General features: G+C 41.0%; 1 protein-coding gene across 3 annotated transcripts in view; it reads left to right on the forward strand.

The window, feature by feature from the left end:
- POLD3 (DNA polymerase delta 3, accessory subunit) overlaps positions 1–16,494 on the forward strand; it is a 61,116-nt gene extending 44,622 nt beyond the window's left edge. For 2 of the 3 annotated variants that reach the window (XM_041730631.1, XM_041730630.1), the window contains exon 12: positions 3,277–4,088. In XM_041730631.1, coding sequence (XP_041586565.1) covers positions 3,277–3,479 — 203 coding nt within the window. In that variant the 3' untranslated portion in view covers positions 3,480–4,088. Of the gene's footprint in view, positions 1–3,276; positions 4,089–7,594 lie in introns of those variants that run through there. The other variant, XR_005983962.1, reaches the window with a different exon arrangement.
- The last annotated feature ends 3,441 nt before the right edge of the window (positions 16,495–19,935 follow it).

Below are 19,935 nucleotides of genomic sequence, written 5' to 3' on the forward strand. Positions count from 1 at the left end.
TGTAATTTGAAATAACTACAGCTTTCAATATAGAAATCCTTCTTTTAGCTCTCGGTGTATACCACATGTGCTGCTTAAGAAACTTTGTCAGTGTTGCCCTCACTGGTTTTTAACAACCCCCCCTTCCCCCCCCTCCACCAAGCAATGCATTGCACAGAATTGGCAATGAGACAACCAGTGGTTTCAGTAATAAGTAATGAAATAATGAGCTAATTGATTTTAGAGTTTAATATTATAGACCTGCTGCCATTTGAATACAAAATACAGCTTATGAAGGAGCAAGTCTTACGCTAACAACTACTAGTAAGTTGTTTCTTTTCTGTATCTGCATGTGACTCTCATACTTTCCTAATTGAAGATACCGAGTAAATAGTAGCTCATAAGTTTGTTCCAATAATCTTTTCAATTTGTCTATAAGATGGTGGTAGTGTTCAGGGATCATAATTGCTGAACCTATAGGTATATCATGGGAATTCCTTAAGTATCTTAGTGCAACATTTCTCAAACTTGTCTAAGTATATGCATTACTTGAGGATCTTGATAAAATCTAAATTCTGATTCAAGAGGCCCTTAGGCAGGATCTGAAATTCTGCATTTCTAGTAAACTCATGGGAGGTTCTAATGCCTCTGGTCTGTGGAGCACAGTTGAGTAATAAGGCCTTTGAGAATACTTTGTGTGTGTGTGTGTGTGTGTGTGTGTGTGTGTGTGTGTGTGTAGCGCCTCTAAGTTGACAGGAATCAACAAAATGAATTCTAGGCTCTTGAAAGTAATGACAGATCCTAGAAACTCTTAAGGAGGGAACCATTAATTATTCAACCTTAGTGGGATTAGATGGGTACAGAGAAAGGAAGCTCTACTGCCAACAGCTAGTTTACCTCTAATATGACTTTCCCATTATGAGGGGGAAAAATAGCATGGAGGGGTACTTGCCCTAAGATTACTAGGTGCATCCGTACTTTCTGTGAGACAGTGTACCCCATTTTACAGGGGAGGAAAGAACAGTGATTGTCAAAGTGTGATCCCCAGACCAGCAGCACCAGCATTCCCTGAGAACGTGTTAGAAAAGTGAATTCTCAGGCAGCCCGGGTGGCTCAGCAGTTTAGTGTCACCTTCAGCTCAGGGCCTGATCCCGGAGACCCGGGATAGAGTCCCACATCAGGCTCCCTCCATGAAGCCTGCTTGTCCCTCTGCCTTTGTCTCTGCCTCTCTCTCTCTCTCTCTCTCTCTCTCTCTCACACAAATAAATAAAATTAAAAAAAAAAAGAAAAGCGAATTCTCAGTTCTATCCCCAACCTACTGAATCTGAAACTCTGGAAATACAGTCCAGCAATCTGTTTGAACAAGCCCTGCAGGTGATCCTGATGCACATCAAAAGTTTGAGAATATGTAAGTGGCAGACTGATACTAAAATGCAGATATGTTTGATTCCAAAGACACTGCCTCTAGAACAATTTGACTAGTATATTTCATTAAAAAGAACAATCAATAATTAAGTGATTAGGAGCACCTGTGTGGTTCAGTTGGTTAAGCGTCTGCCTTCAACTTGGGTCATGAATCCGGGGTCTTGGGCTCGAGTTCTGCGTTGGGCTCCCTGCTTGGTGGGGAGTCTGCTTCTCCCTCTCCCATTGCCCCTCTCCCCCCGCATGCTCTCTCTCTCTTTCAAATAAATAAAATCTTTTAAAAAAATAAATAATTGGGACACCTGGATGGCTCAGCGGTTAAAGCATCTGCCTAGGGGATCCCTGGGTGGCTCAGCCTGCCTTTGGCCCAGGGCGCGATCCTGGAGTCCCAGGATGGAGTCCCGCGTTGGGCTCCCAGCATGCAGCCTGCTTCCGCCACCTCCTGTGTCTCTGCCTCTCTCTCTCTCTCTCTCTCTCTCTCTCTCTCAGTGTGTGTGTCTATCATGAATAAATAAATAAATCTTAAAAAAAAAAAAAAAGCATCTGCCTTTAGCTCAGGGTGTGATCCTGGGGTCCTGGGATCGAGTCCCACATCAGGCTTCCTGCATGGAGCTGCTTTTTCCTCTGCCTGTGTCTCTGCCTTCCCGTCTCTCTCTCTCTCATATAAATAAAATCTTTATAAAAATTAATTAAGTGCTTGAACCTATTATTGTTCTTTAAGTGGAAAAATACCTTTCACTTCAATTGCTTGAGCATTTATTATGCATATTAGGTTACTGTGTTCAACCAAGAGGAGATGTTTTCCCTTATTGCTTCTCTTCAACCTCTGGCTGCAGCCATTAAGGCTGAGAAAGAATTTAGAGGTTAATACAACTGGTTATACAGCTGCTGCAGCTCTCTCAAGTCACAGGAAGGTGGCATTGTACTATTTCTCGTGTTTGGTTTGTGTACCACAGTAATACTAAAGAGACCCTCATCAGTCTCTGACCTCATTGTTAGAAGTTATTGCTTGTGCCCTTTTCAGCTTCTTTGTACTGACTGCTCACTGATATACTTCTTTTCAAAGTTTCCTTTGGGGAGGGGGTCAGTGAATTTTATTGATGTAAGAGAAGGCAAAATATGCCTTTGGCTGATAGGGAGTTAAAAGAATTGGTAACTTTGGTTTCTCATTTTATTATTGTCCTTACTTAAAACTATCAAGTTTGTCCTATGATTGAATTTGCTTGGGGCAGTTATCTTTATGATGTAGACTACTGTTAAGTCTTGGGTCATTCAGACCTAAGAATCAAACAATTGAGTAATCTATAATTCTTTGTACTTGGGATATACAGAGTGGGTGATATCAGGATAGAACTAGCCAGGAGAGTCCATGACTGTGCGCCCAGCTAGACAGGATGGGGACTGGCATATAGAGCAGAAATTAAGGCCAGGGAAACCAGCAGTGGACATAGGCAAGCACTGTTGACCAGGGAAGTGAAACTGAAGAAGTCAAGGCATAGAGGTAGAGGTAGAAGTAGGTATCTGAAATATAGACAGTTCCAGTGCAGAATTCAGGAAGTTAGCTAGCATAGACCAGGACCCAAATGCAGAATTTGGGCAATCAAATGATAAGGGCCCATTGAAAGGCATGGGACATAGCAGTGAGACATTTAGGATGAATGTTGGTTCTGAGGCCATGTGAGCTCAGGATTTGTACTTCCTACCTGTGGCCGGATGTGATCTCCTGGTGGGAGAAAGCTTTGGTACCAGGTGAGCACACTCGCCTTGATCAGAGGGTCTGAGGGAATCAGAGTGAATGAGACATCTCATTCTCTTAATAGTAGTGCTCTAAATGACTTGACCCATTCCTATCCCATTTTTTCCTTCTTCTGCCAGTGACTGAAAAAGTCTATGAGAGTGAATCCTGCACAGATAGTGAAGAAGAACTTAAGATGAAGACCTCCTCCATACACAGATCCTCCACTATGACTGTGAAAAAAGAACCCAAAGAAGAACGAAAGGGCCCAAAAAAAGGGACTGCTGCTCTGGGCAAAGCCAACAGACAAGTATCCATCACTGGCTTCTTCCAGAGGAAGTGAACAGCCATCTCTGTTAGTTCTGAGGTGTGGAGTGGTCAAGGGAGAAGACCAAGGCAGACTCTCACTTACTGTGTAAGTTCATCCTGTGCCTCACCTTGCCTGTATCAAAAGACTTCTTCCATCCTGTGAGCTTTACACTGTTTCTGGTTTTTAACCAAAGGGAAAGCACCTGGAAGCAAGAGGCAAAAAGAATATTTGAGAAGCTGTTATATGTTCTAAGGACATTTTTTTAAGCACAATCTTTGACCTGTTCTGGAGAAGAATTCACTCCAAAAATAAATTATAACAGGTTTCAGAATTATCACTGAAGCTAGTTAGTTGCTCATTCACTGGGCCCTACCTACCCTGCGCCCTGAGCACCTATGGCTCAGGAAGTATTCCTCCTTGTTCCTTTGCATTCTGTGGACTTGTGTGGGTCTTCATTTATCCCTGAAGTTTACTCGACATGTTTACCACTCCCCCTGTAACCTCTTTCCCACTACTGTACTTCTGTGTGAAGCCATTTTCTGTAAGTCTTTTAAATCTTGGTTGGACTAAAGGCTGAAACAAAAATCTCCCCGTAATCCTCTAATCCTCTCTTCCTCTGTTATAAAGTACACTGACACCTGGCTACAGACCAGCTCATTGCTTGTGTTCTCCCCCTTTCACAAAAATTCTCTGGACCTTTACTTGCAATTAGTAAGTAGGGAAAGGCCTCAGGCAGAGCACAAATAGAAATGTAATGATGTATTCAACTCTACCAGAAATTACTTAGTGTTAGCATTGACGACAGTAGAGACCTTGCCATGCTGCTGACACAGGGCATGCTTTACACTGCTCTTTGTGATCTTTGTCTCCTCCCCTCTCCCACTCTCAATACTTAGTAAAACCCAGGCAGTCAAATGGAGTAAAATTTCTCCTTATTGAGGAACCTGAATGTTCAGAAACAGCAGTTTTCCAGGAATGTAATGAGGAAGAGATAAAGCACACATTTTTATACAGATGTTGTTCATCTGTATTTGTAACCCTCCCATTTGCCTGAAAATATAGGCTGCCCAAGAAAAGATGGAGAGATTGAGTTATTAGTAGGACTAAATAGCTAGTAAAACATTTTCATTTGTTACTTATGGAAAATAATCTATTTCAGTGATAACTTTTAAGTGATTTCCATGATGGCTGGACAGTGAGCTCAGTGGATGGAGATGGTGTGTGGTGGTGATCCTTCACAGTGAGGTCCAGGGGAAAGAACACAGGCTCAGCTGCTGGCGTGACTCACGACTAACAGATGAGGGATGTCTGACTTAGCCTGCGTATGTTGTGATGCAGTCAGCCGTCCACTGTTTAAGGTTATGATTGCAGCTGATCTTGGATTAACGTGAACATCTTTAGCAGCCATCATGCAGCTCTCCGGCCAGGCACTGTGTGAACTTGATTGAGACCAGAAGTTTGAGAGATGAGTCCTGGCATTATGTCCAGGACTTAGAAGGCAGAGGCTTTGTGTAGCAAGCAAAGGTTGACATATTCCACAGCCTTTTCTTTTTAAAATGTGAAAGGATGGAAAGCCTGCACTTATCTTTACAAAAAACCTCTAAAGAGTGATCTCTTTTAAAATGGTTATTTTTGTCATTGCCTCTAAGTCATTTTTCTAAATAAGAATGAAAAATTAAAGAAAAAACAACGGTCTGGTTTTTTGTTTTTTTTTTTTAATTATTCTGAGATCTCTAGTATAACTGAATTTTGAACTGGAAAGTTCTTGCTCATGGTTGGAGTTCCACCTTTAAAAGGATTATGCAAATCCTATGATCACTACACCCAGTATGCTGCCTTAACTTTGAGCTGTCTACAAGGCTTAGAAAGGAGTAAAGTGGTCGCCTTTTTTTTTCTTTTTATACAAAACTCCACCATGTTCTCCACAGGAGTTAAATAAATAGGAGAAGTTGTGTTAAAACAGTGCTTCAAACTGAATGTCTGCTGAGGCTGTTACTTGACAGAACAGCAGCAGTGTGTGCAGTTATCTCAACTCTGAATAGGAACAAGGCTGGTTTTCAGTTTATATTGTTAAAACTGCACACCCATAGTTTGAGATGAACAAGTTATGTGCTGCCTTCATCATTTTTTCAACCCCGTGAGAAATCTTAGTTTCAGCCAACATCATTTTTTAGTTTGTTTAGGAGAAAATATAGTCCTGATCTTGCACATTGTATTAGTTTGCCTTCATCATTTGCTAGCCATGTGACCTTGGACACATTTCTAAGCCTCGAGTTCTTTGTCAAAATAGAGCTAAAACAAATTACTATGGATTGTCAAGACTGAAGAAATGTTTATTATATGGTATAATAAGCATAAATTTGGTATACAAGTGGTAGCACATAGGTGCTCTACAAGTGGTGGCTTTCTTCCTGATGTGAAAAATGTGTAGTCAGCTACCAGCTTTCTGAAATGTTATCAAGGATATGAGCCAGATATTACACTGTTTCAAAGTCGTCATTATGACTATAAATGTGATCAAAGGGAGAAGATAATTCTCCTATTTTATGAAAAATTTTAGAGAATAGGTATTTTTCTTTTGAAAGAAGGTAAGGTTTCCTCAGCTATATTTACTATTCACAAAAACATTTATGTGTGTCTACTGTGTGTCAGGCCTCTGACCTTGGCACAGGAGGCTATAGTAGCGTCCTGCACTTGTCTACAAGCTCTAGTGGAAGAGGAAAAGTCAAGCCAGTAAAATGAAATTATAACATTCTATGTAAATTCAGTGATAAATAAGCACAGGGTTCTCTGAGAGCTCAGGAGGGTGGACATTCTTTCTGGAAGAGAGAAAGCTAAGCAGATATTTTTGAAAGATGAGTAGGATTTTACCAAAGAGGAATAGAAAAGATTTTCTAGGCAGAAGAACATGGCTTTGAGGGAAAATAGACAATAGACTTAGGAATTGGGAGGAAATGTATTGAGAAATGATGCTGGGGTCCTGCTAAGGAGTTTGGATTTTATTTGAAGACTGTGAGGGCCAATTGATGAATTTTAAGAGAAATAACATTAGAAGTTGATTCTCAGAGGGCAGCTGGCATTTTCTTTGATCTTGTATGCCATATAGTATTTCTACCCATGTGTGCATGTTATATCTTAGTTCTAGTACTATTAAAATTAAAGTTTTAATGAGATTAATGAAAAATATCACTGTTAAAGCGAGGCTGCTTAATTCTGGCAGCCAGTGTAGACCGTTGCAGTATTTCCCTTCTCTTCCCCCATCAATGCAGATTTCTTTAGCAGAAGTCATTTCAGTTTTTTGAAATTGATTTTAAGAACTGGGTAGTTCTCTGGCACACTCAAGGATGTGTGCCTCTACTCACCTCCCTGAAAAGAACTGAGGAGGGGAGGGGGGATGAGTGGAACAGTTCTATTTCTTTTCTATCTTTGTTTCTCTGAGAAGACATTAGTTCTTTTACAGGAGAGAGCTGAAGAGAAGGGCCATATAAGGAAACTAAATAGTTTCTCCAGGACATGAGTAGAATGAGTGCATAATAATGTATTTGCCAGAAACGTACTCTGTGTCAAGACTCGTTTTGGTAAACTTGTCTCCTTTCATTGGTTCCGGGATCTCAGTGTGCTGTAATGCAGCTTTTTACCACCATGAAACATTCTGGGGCTGCCTCGTTTTGTTGTGAGAAGGCAGTATTGCTTTCTGAGTTATTGCTCTGGCGGCTCTGTAAATTAGCCCATGCTGTCACCATGCCCTCTCTGAAGGGTACATTGTACCCAAATGACTGCATTTAGGATTGACTCTTGCCACTCCCTGCTGCATGACACTCCTCACCACTTGTATCTGTGTCCAGTTTTTTTTGTGTTCTTAAGTGTGGGCCACCCACAGATTGCCACCCAGGCTCTTTAGCCAGAGAAACTTGGTAAGGCTTCTGGTCCAAACCCACCTTAATTCTAGAATTGCCCTTTCATTTCAAACTCTAAATATCGTCTGGCTCCCCCACACCATTCCCTCTCTTTTTTTCTCACTTGCTCTTGCCAGACTCCTTGTTTCTTGAGGCTTCTCTTTGGCTTCTCCTCCTCTTTTTTTCTTTTTTTAATACTCAAAAGTTCCTCATAGCCAGTCCTTCTTTGACTTCTTTCTTTTGGTTTTTCAGGCTTTCTTCAGGTTCTTTCACATCTTTTACTGGACTGCTCTTGAAGAATGGAAAAACCACGTTAATAGCTGCTTTGGATCATTCAAATCCAAAGTGTCAAGCAGTTGTTGAATGCTAGTTATGTTTACTCCTGAATAGGATACTTTAGAGACTGCTAGAGCTCAGAGGTTTATCATTTTGGAGTGGCAGGACATGCACCCTAAATAGCATTATGTAGCAGTGTAGATGACACTTAGAGAAGTGATATACAAGGGACTTAATAATTCAGAAAATAACCAGGATAATCATAATGGGCAACATTTCATAGTCTTTTGTAAGAACAACAGAGGAGTTAACTCAAGACACAGGCTGGGGAAGGTTCACCATTTGAGTGGATTTTATTTAACTGTTAGAATGTCACTCATCATTTACACAGTCATGGTATAAGTAATCCACTATTAAGTGAACCTTTAGTGGAGTTATTTCTGTCCTAAGAATGAGAATATTGATAGGAAAGAAGCGGGTACCAAGGATTATTCCCAAAGCTAATTTATGGGATATATATTGCATTAGCATAAATTGAACTTAGTTTTGTGCATGCTCAATTTTGGCATACTGGGAGAGCAGGGTGCTTTGATGGAAACTGTACAAGTTGGGAGGTAGAGAGCTCTAAAGTCTAAGGTACTGACTTTAGTAAGGTACTCATTCTCCAAGAACTTGAGTCCTCATCTTTATTTATTTATTTTAAAGAAGATTTTATATATTAGAGTGAGCATATGAGCAGGTAGAGGGAGGGGCAGGAGAGAGAGAGAGAGAGAATCTCAAGCAGACTGCACTGAGTGGAGCCCAGCATGGGACTCGATCTCATGACCTGAACTGAAATCAAGAGTTGGACTCTCAACTGACTGAACCACCCAGGTGCCCCTACTCATCTTTACAGTGAGCTACTTACTTAAAAGGTTTTAAGGCTTTAATGAAATACTCCACAGGCAGCTCCTACTATTGGACATGTATTAAACTCACACTTTGGAGCACCTACTATGTGTCAGGCACTGTTCAAGTATATTAAGAAGTATTAACTCTTAATGCTCATAGCAACCCTATGAAATAGGTACTTTTATTCCAGTTTTACATGAAGAAACTAAGACAGAAAAGTTAATTAACTTGTTCAAAGTCACAGAGTTTGCAGTTAGCAGGTGACACAGAGCCAAGATACAAATCTTGACCATTTGGCTTCAGTGCCTGCAGTCTCAGCCACTATGCTATCTTGCTCTTGGCTCTATATTAGTTCACACTTTGATACTGCCCAATGATGATTGATGTTCATTTTTATAAGTGAAAGTACAACTAGTTGTTCAGTTCCCAGATTGTGAGATGTGAAGGCGATCTTAATGTTTATCTAACTCAACCACTCATCTGCTGCTGCTTGAGTCCTCTCTACAGTATCCCTGCCAAGTGGTCTTGAGTCTATAAACAAAGATTCCATTATGCTCAGTATACCATGCTTACTAAATTACCAAGTTAGATAAGTAGACTAATAAATGTTAAGAAGAATTTAAAGAGAGGCTGGAATAAAATAAAGTTTTCTGATTAATTTTAGATCACCAGAAACTCTTCTAAATAGAGCATAGTTCTCTAAGCAATGCATTTAGTTGGTTTCCGTTTAAATCAAGAACACTGTTTTTCTTTGAAAAAAGATTATCCAATTTTTGGCCTTGCCTTTGATTTAACCATGTAAGACAAGAGGAAATTTGGCATTTTTTATCCTATTTAAGGAGTGCTGCAGGTTCACAGAGAAAGCCCCTGAACATTTATTGTTCAGTTATTGCACTGGAGTAGGACAAGGCTGTGTTTTACATTTTGAATATCAAAACCAAGTTTGGGGTACCTGGCTGACTCAGTTGGAAAAGCATGGGACGCTTGATCTCAGAATTGTGAGTTCAAGCCCCCATGTTGGGTATAGAGATTACTTAAATAAAACTAAAACAAACAAACAAAAAACCCAAGTTTTTCTAAAAGGTTTGTGAAGAATATATAAACATAGCATAATCATGATATTGTGTTTTATTCTATCATGGAGGGGGATGTACAGGAAGCAGAACCATTTTCCTGCGAATCATAAAGCCTGATACGTGTGTGTTTCCCTTGTATCTCTTAGTTTGCTTTTATGTGGGGCTTTATCTTATTTCATCCTTGTGATAATCTGCAAAGTTCTTCTCTTCCCTGTTTTGCAGAAAACAAGCCTCAGTTGCTTAGCTAGTATGTCCAACATCTCACAGTAAGGGAGTGAACCAGGGCTAGAACCAAAGTCTTCAGACTTGATGTCGTGTGACTTTACTGCCTCTGGTAAGAATGTATTGGTCCACTCATAAGTGTGCTTTGAAGATGCCTACTGATTTGCCTGACACCCATGATGGCAGCTGTGAAAACAGGAGAGAAGCAAATGACAAGTTCTCTGCTTTCCTGGACCAGACCATCATTGGAAAGGCAAATGTGCATGTTTATGCATTTCACAGACTTTTGTTAAAAGTTTACTGTGTCCCCAGCACTATTGTGCTAGATACTAGGGGTACAAAGATGAATTTCTTACCCTTGAGGAATTTACTATCTAGTAGAGAGAGAGATGTAGACAAGTAATTATAATGTGCTATAATACTATCATACTTTCGAGTGCTTATCAAGGGCCAAAATTTGTGCAAGATATCTAAATCAACTTTCTCTAATCCTCGCAACACTTTCATTTCCAAATGAAGTTAGGGAGTCTCAGAGTTACATGATTTGCCCAATAAGTGTCAACGGTAAGATATGTCTTTTTTGTCTTTTTAAAAGATTTGTGTGTTCATTTAGAGTGAGAGTAGGCAGTGAGCCTGGGAAGGGGCAGAGGAAGAAGGAGAGAGAATCTCCAGTAGGCTCTGCACTGAGAGTGGTACCGACTGGGGCTCAATCCCCACGACTGTGAGTTCATGACCAGAGCTAAAATCAAGAGTTGAACACTTAACCAACTGAGGCACCCAAGTGTCCCTCTTCTTTTTAAAGATTTTAAGTAATCTCTACACCCATCGTGGGGCTCGAACTTAACAACCCTCAGCTCGAGAATCACATGCTCCATCACCTGAACCAGCCAGGTGTCCTGAGATGTATGTTTAATAAATTTATAATGAAAAATTAGAGGAACTGGAATACTTGAATGATTGGGATTAGCAAACCTGTATAGGAAGCTGACTCCCTGTCACGTGTGCAAGTGAATAAAGGAGTAAAATGAATTACACCTTTAAAATTATTGATCTCAGATAGGGATGATCTTGCCAGTGGTTCAAGTCCCTGACTCTTGGCTATGATGCCCTGCTTCTATCTTTACGTAGGGAAAACCACACCAGTGGACTATACATTAGGCTAGAGACTGAGGCTCTCTCTCCTCTGGTTGGCCTGGAGAGCCAGAATTTGAATGCTAGGCTTTCTGACTTGAAGCCTGCATTTCCACTGTACCATGTCCTTCCTCCTCATGTAAAGGGGGGTATGTGTCCACAACTTGGTGTGGGCCCCAGGGTGGTCTGTCTGTGACTGCCTTAGGGATTAAGGCTTCAGAGGACAATGTGCTTAAACTGAGTTTGCCAGATGAGAAGGTGAAGGGCATCCCAGGCAGAAGGAACAAGACATACAGCATAAGAGAAAGCATGGAATGTTTAGAGATTATAAGTGGTTTGAGGAGAGGTGGAATAGTGGGCTATGAGGTCAAATAAGTGAGCAGAGGCCAGATCACAGAGGTCTTTGCTAAATAGTTTAGAGTCACTCTATAGACCATAGGAAACCACTGATGAATTTTAAGTTATCTGAATCATACATTAGAAAAATCACATTGTGTAGCCTGAAGAAATATCTCTATGAAGGAGATCATAAGTCAGAGCCAAGTTGTGACTACATCTTGAAATAAAGCAAGCAGAAGAAAATAATATGGAGTTGGAGTTAGTTCAGTTTTAGGCACGTGACTTCTTGATTTCCTTGGAAACTCAGGAGAGAATTGGGAGTAGCTTCAAATTTGGAATGATTAGCCTTCTGCTGGGTCATCTCATGTTTGGAAATCCTCTGGCTCTTGCCTGAGCCATGGTCCTAGTTAAACCATGGAGATGGGATTGGTTCCACAGTTCCACTAAGGATACATGTAGGCCATTCTCTGACGCACAAACACAAACTCTGATTTAGACCTGGAACTTACTGCATCTCCCTGGAATTCTTTGGGCCAAAATGACCCATAGTCCTAGAATGGTCAACTAAATTCATCCCAAGTCACATTTATTATACACTTACTCCATGCCAACTGCTTCCATATACTTTATGTTATTTAATGCTAATAATTTTGTGAGATGTAAATATTAGCCCAATTTTGTGAATTAGGAAATTGAGTGGCAGAGAGGCTGCCCAGCTAGCACCTGGTAGAGCTAGGATTTGAGAGTCAGACTGTGAGTGGCCTATCACCATCCATTCTTGCCCTGCGTTTTTTTTCCAGTGGTGTGAAGCACAGGAAGCAATATTGCCTGTCATTACTAGGGTGAAGATCAGTCACTCCCTGAACAGCCATTATACTTGGGACTGGTCAGTGATAGGCTTTTATTTCTATTGCTGCAAACCCCAAAGCTCACCCCTAAAGTAAGGGAAAAGCTATCCTGAATGAAGCTACATGAAGCCTCCTTACCCTTATTTAGAATTGTGTATAGCTCACCTTCGCAGCCTATAGAATCAGTGGAACAGCTAGAGACACTTGCTTTTTGCTATCAGGCAAGTGTTTGTCACTTATTGGTTTTATAGAAAGTACTTGGGCTTTAAAGTTGGACAGACTGGGGATGCCTAGGTGGTTCAGTCTGTTAAGCATCCAGGTCTTGATCTCAGGATTGTGAATTCAAGCCCCTCATTGGGCTCCATGCAGGGCATGGAGCATACAAACATGTATATAAACATGTATATAAACATGAACAGACTAGAGCTCAGTACCTGTTGACTACTTTTGTGACATCTAGAGAATCACTTAACTTCTCTGAGCCTCACTTTGCTCATCTGTAAGATGAAGGTAATAGCTATCTCAAGATTGTTGTAAAGATTAGAGATTATAATAAAATGCCAGTTTATAGTGGTTGGTCAGTAAATGATAACTATTATTTGCAAAGCAGTACTTTAGGCTTTAACCTATATGAGAAAAATGAGTTGTCATCATTTATTTTCAACTGTCCTTTATTAGAGGGGCCACTTTATGTTATAGACAACACACTGAAACTATCAAAACTGATGTTCTGACAAAGCAAGGAGGAGGTGCTAATGGACCCAGTGTTTTAGTGGGCTTGCTGGTGATTCTGAGCTGCCCTTTGATCTCCCAGCACCCCAACCTTTCAGGTGGGTTGCTGTGTCACGCCATGAGTCTTGTACTCTTCATTTCAACCACGTGTCTACTTGAAACAATTTAGAGGAAAGCCAGTGATTTTAAGTGTGTATTCTATTTCCCCACATACAGACCTCAGGGGGCGCCTTTATAAATGAAAAAATAAACAGATCTCCAGCCAGGAAGAGGCCTCTGCCTACCTCCCCCAGTGATGTATGGGGTGCTCAGGCAATAGTCACGCCTGTAGTTTGAGCCCATCTGTTTTCTCTGTTCACCTCCTGAGTACTGTCCCCTTGTGGTTTGCATCATTCCCAGAGACCAGCCAACTCCAACCCTCCTCAAGCCACTTGGTCAATAGCTGTCTTATTTAAACACACTCCCTCTCTTTGGGTGCCAGATGTGAAGTTTCAAGGCAGTAGAGGCCAGGCTGGCTAATGCTGTGACACCTGCTTTAGCAGGCAAGCCAGTCAGCTGCTGCTTCTGATGATGTTGGCCCTTTTTCATGGACAGCATGAGGGTTTCACCCCACCAAGCACACACACAGGCAGCTGAGGGAGCCTCATAAATTATGGTTTTGTTTGTTTACTCAGGGCAAGCAGCGTGGTGTAGTGGAAAGAGCCCTGCACTTTGAAGCAGAAAACATTGGTTTGAGTCCTCACTGGTTATGTGATTTTTGTCTTCAGAGAACCTCTTTCTTTGTAGATCTATAAGGTATGAGATAGTGATAAATGCTATTTATGTATCTGCCTATTGGCCATCTCTACCACCACGATGTAAATTTCAGGAAGTAAAGGGCTGTCTTGGCCATCATTCTAACTCCAGCACCTCGAACATGCCTAGAACATAGCAGGTTCATAGAAAATATTGAGGGACGCCTGGGTGGTGCAGTTGATTGAGCATTCAACTCTTGGTTTTGTCTCAGGTCTTCATCTTGGGGTCATGAGATCAAGCCCCATCTCTGGCTCCTTGCTCAGCAGGAGATCAGCTTGAGTTTTCTCTCTCTCCCTCTGCCCCCACCACCCGATTGCTCATGTGCTCTCTCTCTCTCTCCCGTAAATAAATCTTTATATATATATATATATATATTGATTGAGCAAACTGTAAAACTACCTTGTCCACTTATTGGCCATGTGATCCTGGAAAAGTCATGTGTCTTCTCTGGGCCTTAGTTTTGTCAGCTATAAAATGAAGGCATTAGATCTCCATTCCTGGCACTACAAGATTATAAGGATACACTCATTTAACAAATAACTTCGGGTCTCTGTGCTGGGCACTCTGCAAAGCCCTGAAAATATAGTCATGAACAAATCAGAAACAGAACCTGCCCTCATGGAGTTTTGAAATGGAGAGGCAACCAAATAAGTAATGTATTTAAGGACCATTGTGATGATAAGCCTTACAAAGGAACTGCAGAAGGCACTGTGAGAGAATATAATTTATAGAGAGAACCTACCTATGGTAGGGGGTAGTCTGGGAGGATGTCCTAATGAAAGTGGCATTTAAGCTCAGATTTTACAAATCAGTAGGAGTTTGCTAGGGAAAAGGATTTCAAGCAGGATTTCAGGTAGAGGGAAGAGTGTATGTGGAGGCCCTGGAGAGAAGTGTGGCTGAACAGTGACCCACAGGGAGGTTATGCCCAAGATTAGGCTAGAGATGTAGAGAGGGCCTGACTCTTGGATACTTTGTGGCTATGGTAAGGATTTTGTCATTCTGAAGGCAAAGGGAAGCCAATAAAGACCATTCCTATCATTATGGAGAGCTCAATAGTACAGGCAAAATGGAAGTTGGGTCCCCTCCTTACATGCCTGTCCAGTGTAGATAGGGCAGATATTACCCTATGTTGTAGATGAGGAAAGGGAGGTTAGGTGATCTTGCAAGTCAGAGGTGGAGCTTAACCTTGAAATTTTGTCCACTTCTCTCAGTACTCTGCCACATTTGTAGAATTGAGAGGCTTTTTTTCCTCTCAGATCTTCCAAATGGCTAAATTTTAGACCTAAATAGTTTATAATAATAATTCTCATCTGAAAATTCAGTGTCTCAAGGAACTTTTAAGCAGGCCTCATAGAGACATATTTCTTCTGAGCAATTTCTCCTGCTTGTATTTTGGGTAACTATAACCAAATCTTTGATGCATTTTTAATTTTCCTCAGGAAGGATTCCTAGGAGTAGGATTCCTGTGTCGAAGTATATAAATTCTTAAGGAACTCTTGACACATACTGCCTAATTGCCCTCCCCGCCCCCAAGGTTATAACAATTATGATGTTCATCATCAGTACATGAGAATGACTTTCTCACTGCTTTAAGCCAATCTAATTTCTAAAGAAAGCTAAGTAAAGCTGAGTTTCTAGTCATTTTGTTCATTTGGAGACAGGAAATACAACTAGACTTTGACAATATTAATTGGGGGAAAAAAGATGAAGCTATAGAGATAGTACACAAGGGAAGCAGGAAACTCCCAGAGGCCTAGAAGAAAGCTAGAAAGTAACCTCCTGTGGAGTCTGGTCATTCACTGACAGGAGGCAGTCTTGTGTGTGTAGTTGCTGCTGTTCAGAATTTGGTGTGGTTCCTGGAGACATAAGTAGGGTCTCTAAAGCTGAAAGAACTCTTAAAAGCATTGAGAAAGAAGAAACTTTTCCAGCAGAAGCGGAGTTGGTGGGAAGAGCAACGGTGAGTTATGACTACCAGCAGAATCAAGAGAGTATCGGCACGGGCTTTGTTAGCTCAGCAGGTGGGGACCCAGACCTGAATCGGAGATCTTGGTAGTTGTTACTCACACTTAGGCTGGTGTGATGCACCCATATCTTGATCTCCCTACAGTACTTTGTACAGAGTAGGTGCTCTGGATGTTTCAGAGCCAAGCCGAGTTTTCATTTTTCAGTTAACAGTATTTACTGTTAATTCAAATATTTAATGTGCAAGGCAGTAGAAATGAAGATTAGGACTACATGGTTCATGTCCACATAGAGTTTCCAATCTAGCGATGGTTAATTTTAAGTTATAAGCAATGACAAAATACTAAGAGAAGGGGTAAGAGGGGAAAAGTGCAAGGTACCATGAAAGCATATAGCAGGGCCCCCCATGTCTAGACTATAGCCATGTCTATAGTAAGGCTATAGGATAAATTCAATGAGGACAGGGCTGTATATACCTTGTTTATTGGTGTATCTCAGTACCTGCCATATGATGGGCCTTCCATCAACATTTGATGAATGAGGGGGATCCCTGGGTGGCTCAGTGGTTGAGTGCCTGCCTTCGGCCCAGGGCATGACCCTGGAGTCCCAGGATCGAGTTCTGCATCAGGCTCCCTGCGTGGAGCCTGCTTCTCCCTCTGCCTCTCTCTCTCTCTCTCTCTCTCTCTCTCTCTCTCTCTCTCTCTCTCTCGGATAAATAAATAAAATCTTTAAAAAAAATTTGATGAATGAGTTGACAAAGGAATGAATAGATAAACTGATATCTAAATTGATAAGCCAAGTGGAGGATGGGAATAATGTTTCATACAGAGATAAAGGCAATGTAAAGGCCTGGATTGAGACCTAGGTGGTTCAGTGGTTAAGTGGCTGCCTTCGGCTTAGGGCATGATCCTGGAGTCCCACATTGGGCTCCCTGCATGGAGCCTGCTTCTCCCTCTGCCTGTGTCTCTGCCTCTCTCTCTGTGTCTCTCATGAGTAAATAATTCTTAAAAAAAAAAAAAAAAAAAAAAAAGGGATCCCTGGGTGGCGCAGCGGTTTGGCGCCTGCCTTTGGCCCAGGGCGCGATCTTGGAGACCCGGGATCGAATCCCACGTCGGGCTCCCGGTGCATGGAGCCTGCTTCTCCCTCTGCCTGTGTCTCTGCCTCTCTCTCTTTCTCTCTGTATGACTATCATAAATAAATAAAAAATTAAAAAAAAAAAAAAAAGCCTGGATAGATTAACAAAGTAGTTCAGCATGGCTGAAGCAAAGTCAAGGGGGCTCAGATTATCAACGTTCAAGGCTGAAGAGGTCGAAGGAAGTCAGTCCAAGGAGGGTCTTCTAAGGCATATTAGGGAGTTTGGATTTTTTTGTAAAAGAAACAAGAAACCAAGGAAGTTATTAAGCAAAGAGGTGATATAGTCAGATGATAGAGCTAATAGTTCTCACATGGCAGCTGTATAGCTGTATGCTATAGACTTTACATATAATATCTCTTACTTTCAGAACAACCCTGCAAGGTGTATATTATCCCCAATTTTAAAGATGAGATTATGTGGCCTACCTAAAGTCAACACATCTGGGATTGAAATTGAGGCCTGACTCCAAAGCCTGTGTATTCTTTCCACTAGATCCTACTGCCTCCATACTGCTTGTTGCTCTTTAATTTCTTGTGGACAATGCCTTCATCTAGTCCTTAGCTCCAAGAACACCATCCTTTAGCTCGGCAGGTCAATAGCTGGTTAGGACAATCCAAAACCTACAGGCTATGCCACTGCTACTGAATTTTTTGCTGTGTGTGATGGTGAGACCTTGTGGCTTCAGGTATAATTCCTTACCTGTCTATGTTACTTCCCTGTTATCCTTTTCAATCATATCTGCCCAATACAGATTTTAACACATTCTACCATAACCACAGTAAGATATAGTAATTCTTTGTGGAGCTTCTGCAAAAGTGCAGGCACTATCAGAAATTCATATAATTTCTTTTCATCTTCATAACACTATTTTGAAGTAACTATTATTACCCTAATTTTGACATGAAAAAATTGAGGCTAAGAGAGGTTTAATGACTTGCCCAAGATCACACAGTTAAAAAATGATAGAGGATCATGTAGGATAACTGATACTAAATTAGCTCTCCTGCCACAAACAACTATAAAATTGGATACAACATGTGAAATAATTGTTTTCAGAAGTTGGACAGCAGAGTAGGAATATGATCCCTAACAGAAATAAAACCAAATGTGATGTGCCTCATTATCACCCAATTTGGAGGCATTTTCTAGATTCTAATGCAGAGATTTACTAGGATGTGGAAACAAATCAGAGTTCAGGTTTACTGAAGCAGCTGAAATTTGCAGGGCAGGGTTTCAGAGAGAATGAAATTGGTATAGAAAAGGAGCTCCAGAAATATGCATAGGTGTCCCCTACACGTGGATAGGTAGATAATCCATAAGGACAAGCAGGGAACAACTCCTGGAGAACTGTGAGCTAAACAACTACTACTGCATGCAGAGAACTGAGGTGTTTGAGTTATAACTAGCTGGAATATGGAGATTTCATTGAGTACTCCAAGCATCCAGTAGAGCTCAGAAATTCCAAGCCTTGGGGTAAAGCTAATCTAGCCCTAGAACAAAGGCTGCTCTAGGTGTACCCTAACAAGTTTTAAAACTAGCCTCAAAAGGATCAGGTTTTCCAGATCCACAACTAAATTATCTGCCTGCCAGAACAAAACCCAATATCCCATTAAGGAAGACAACAAAATCGACACCCCACAATGTAGCATCCATAGTGTCCAGCACAAAATAAAGTATTAATAGACATGCAAAGCAGGAAATGTGACTCATAGTCAAAAGAAAAATAATTTAGTAGAAACCAATAAGTGGCATTAATGTTTGGAATTAGCAGACAATGAGCTTAAATTAGTTATAAACATGTTCAAGACTTTAGAGAAAAGTATAAACATGAGGAAAAGTAAGGATCTCAACAGGGAACCAAAAATTATCAAAAAAAAAAAAAAAAGAAATAGAATTAAAGAAATAGAACTTAATTTTTAAAATACAATTTTTAAAAAATTCACTGATTGGGGGCACCTGGTTGGTTCAGTCATTTAAGTCTCTGACTCTTGATTTCAGCTCTGGTCATGATCTCAGGGGCCTGGGATGGAGCCCCAGGTCAGGCTCACTCACTCAGCAGGGAATCTGCTTATCTCCTTCTCCCTCTGCCCATCCCCTGTTCACATGCATGCGCTTGCTCTCTCTAAAATAAATCTTTTTTAAAAAATTCACTGTTTGATCAGCAATCACAATCACAATCCCAGCAAGTTGTTTTGTGAACATGGACAAACCAATTCTAAAGTTTATTGGGGTGGGGGTGTGGGGTAGAAAATCCAGAATAGCTAACACAATATTGAAGGAGAACAAAGTTCAAAGTCACTACCTGACTTCAAGACTTACTATAAAGCAACAATAAGACAGTGTGATGTTGGTGAAAGAATAGAAGATCAATGGAACAGCATAGAGAGCCCCAAAGTAGACCTGCATAAATATAGCCAGTTGATTATTGGCAGCGGAGCACATGCAATACGTGGAGCAAAGATAGTCTTTTCAACAAATGGTGATGGAACAACTGGACATTCATGTGGGAGAAAAAAAAGAATTTAGACACAGACCTTACACCCTTCACAAAAATTAACTCAAGATGGATAGATGGATCATAGACCTAAATATGAAACACAAAACTATAAATCCCCTTGAAGATAATATAGGAGAAAACCTAGATGACCTTGGGTATGGTAATTACTTTTTAACATCAAAACATCAAAACCACAATCAATGAAAGAAAAAATTGATAGACTTCATTAAAATTGAAAACTTATGGGCAGCCCCTGTGGCGTAGCAGTTTAGCGCCGCCTGCAGCCTGGGGTGTGATCCTGGAGGCCCAGGATCAAGTCCCATGTCGGGCTCCCTGGATGGAGCCTGCTTCTCCCTCTGCCTGTGTCTTTGCCTCTGTGTGTGTGTGTGTGTGTGTGTGTGTGTCTATGAATAAATAAATAAAAATCTTAAAAAAAAGTTGAAAACTTATGCTCTGTGAAAGATGCTCTTAGGAGAATGAGAAAACAAGTCACAGACTCAGAAAATATTTGCAATAGATAAACCTGATATAAGACTTATTCGGGACACCTGGTTGGCTCAGCAGTTGAGCATCTACCTTCGGCTCAGGGCATGATCCCGGAGTTCCAAGATCAAGTCCCACATCGGGCTCCCCGTGAGGAGCCTCCTTCTTCCCCTGCCTATGTCTCTGCCTTCTCTCTCTCTCTTATG

The sequence above is a fragment of the Vulpes lagopus genome, chromosome 15, assembly GCF_018345385.1.
Source record: "Vulpes lagopus strain Blue_001 chromosome 15, ASM1834538v1, whole genome shotgun sequence".
Taxonomy (NCBI): domain Eukaryota; kingdom Metazoa; phylum Chordata; class Mammalia; order Carnivora; family Canidae; genus Vulpes; species Vulpes lagopus.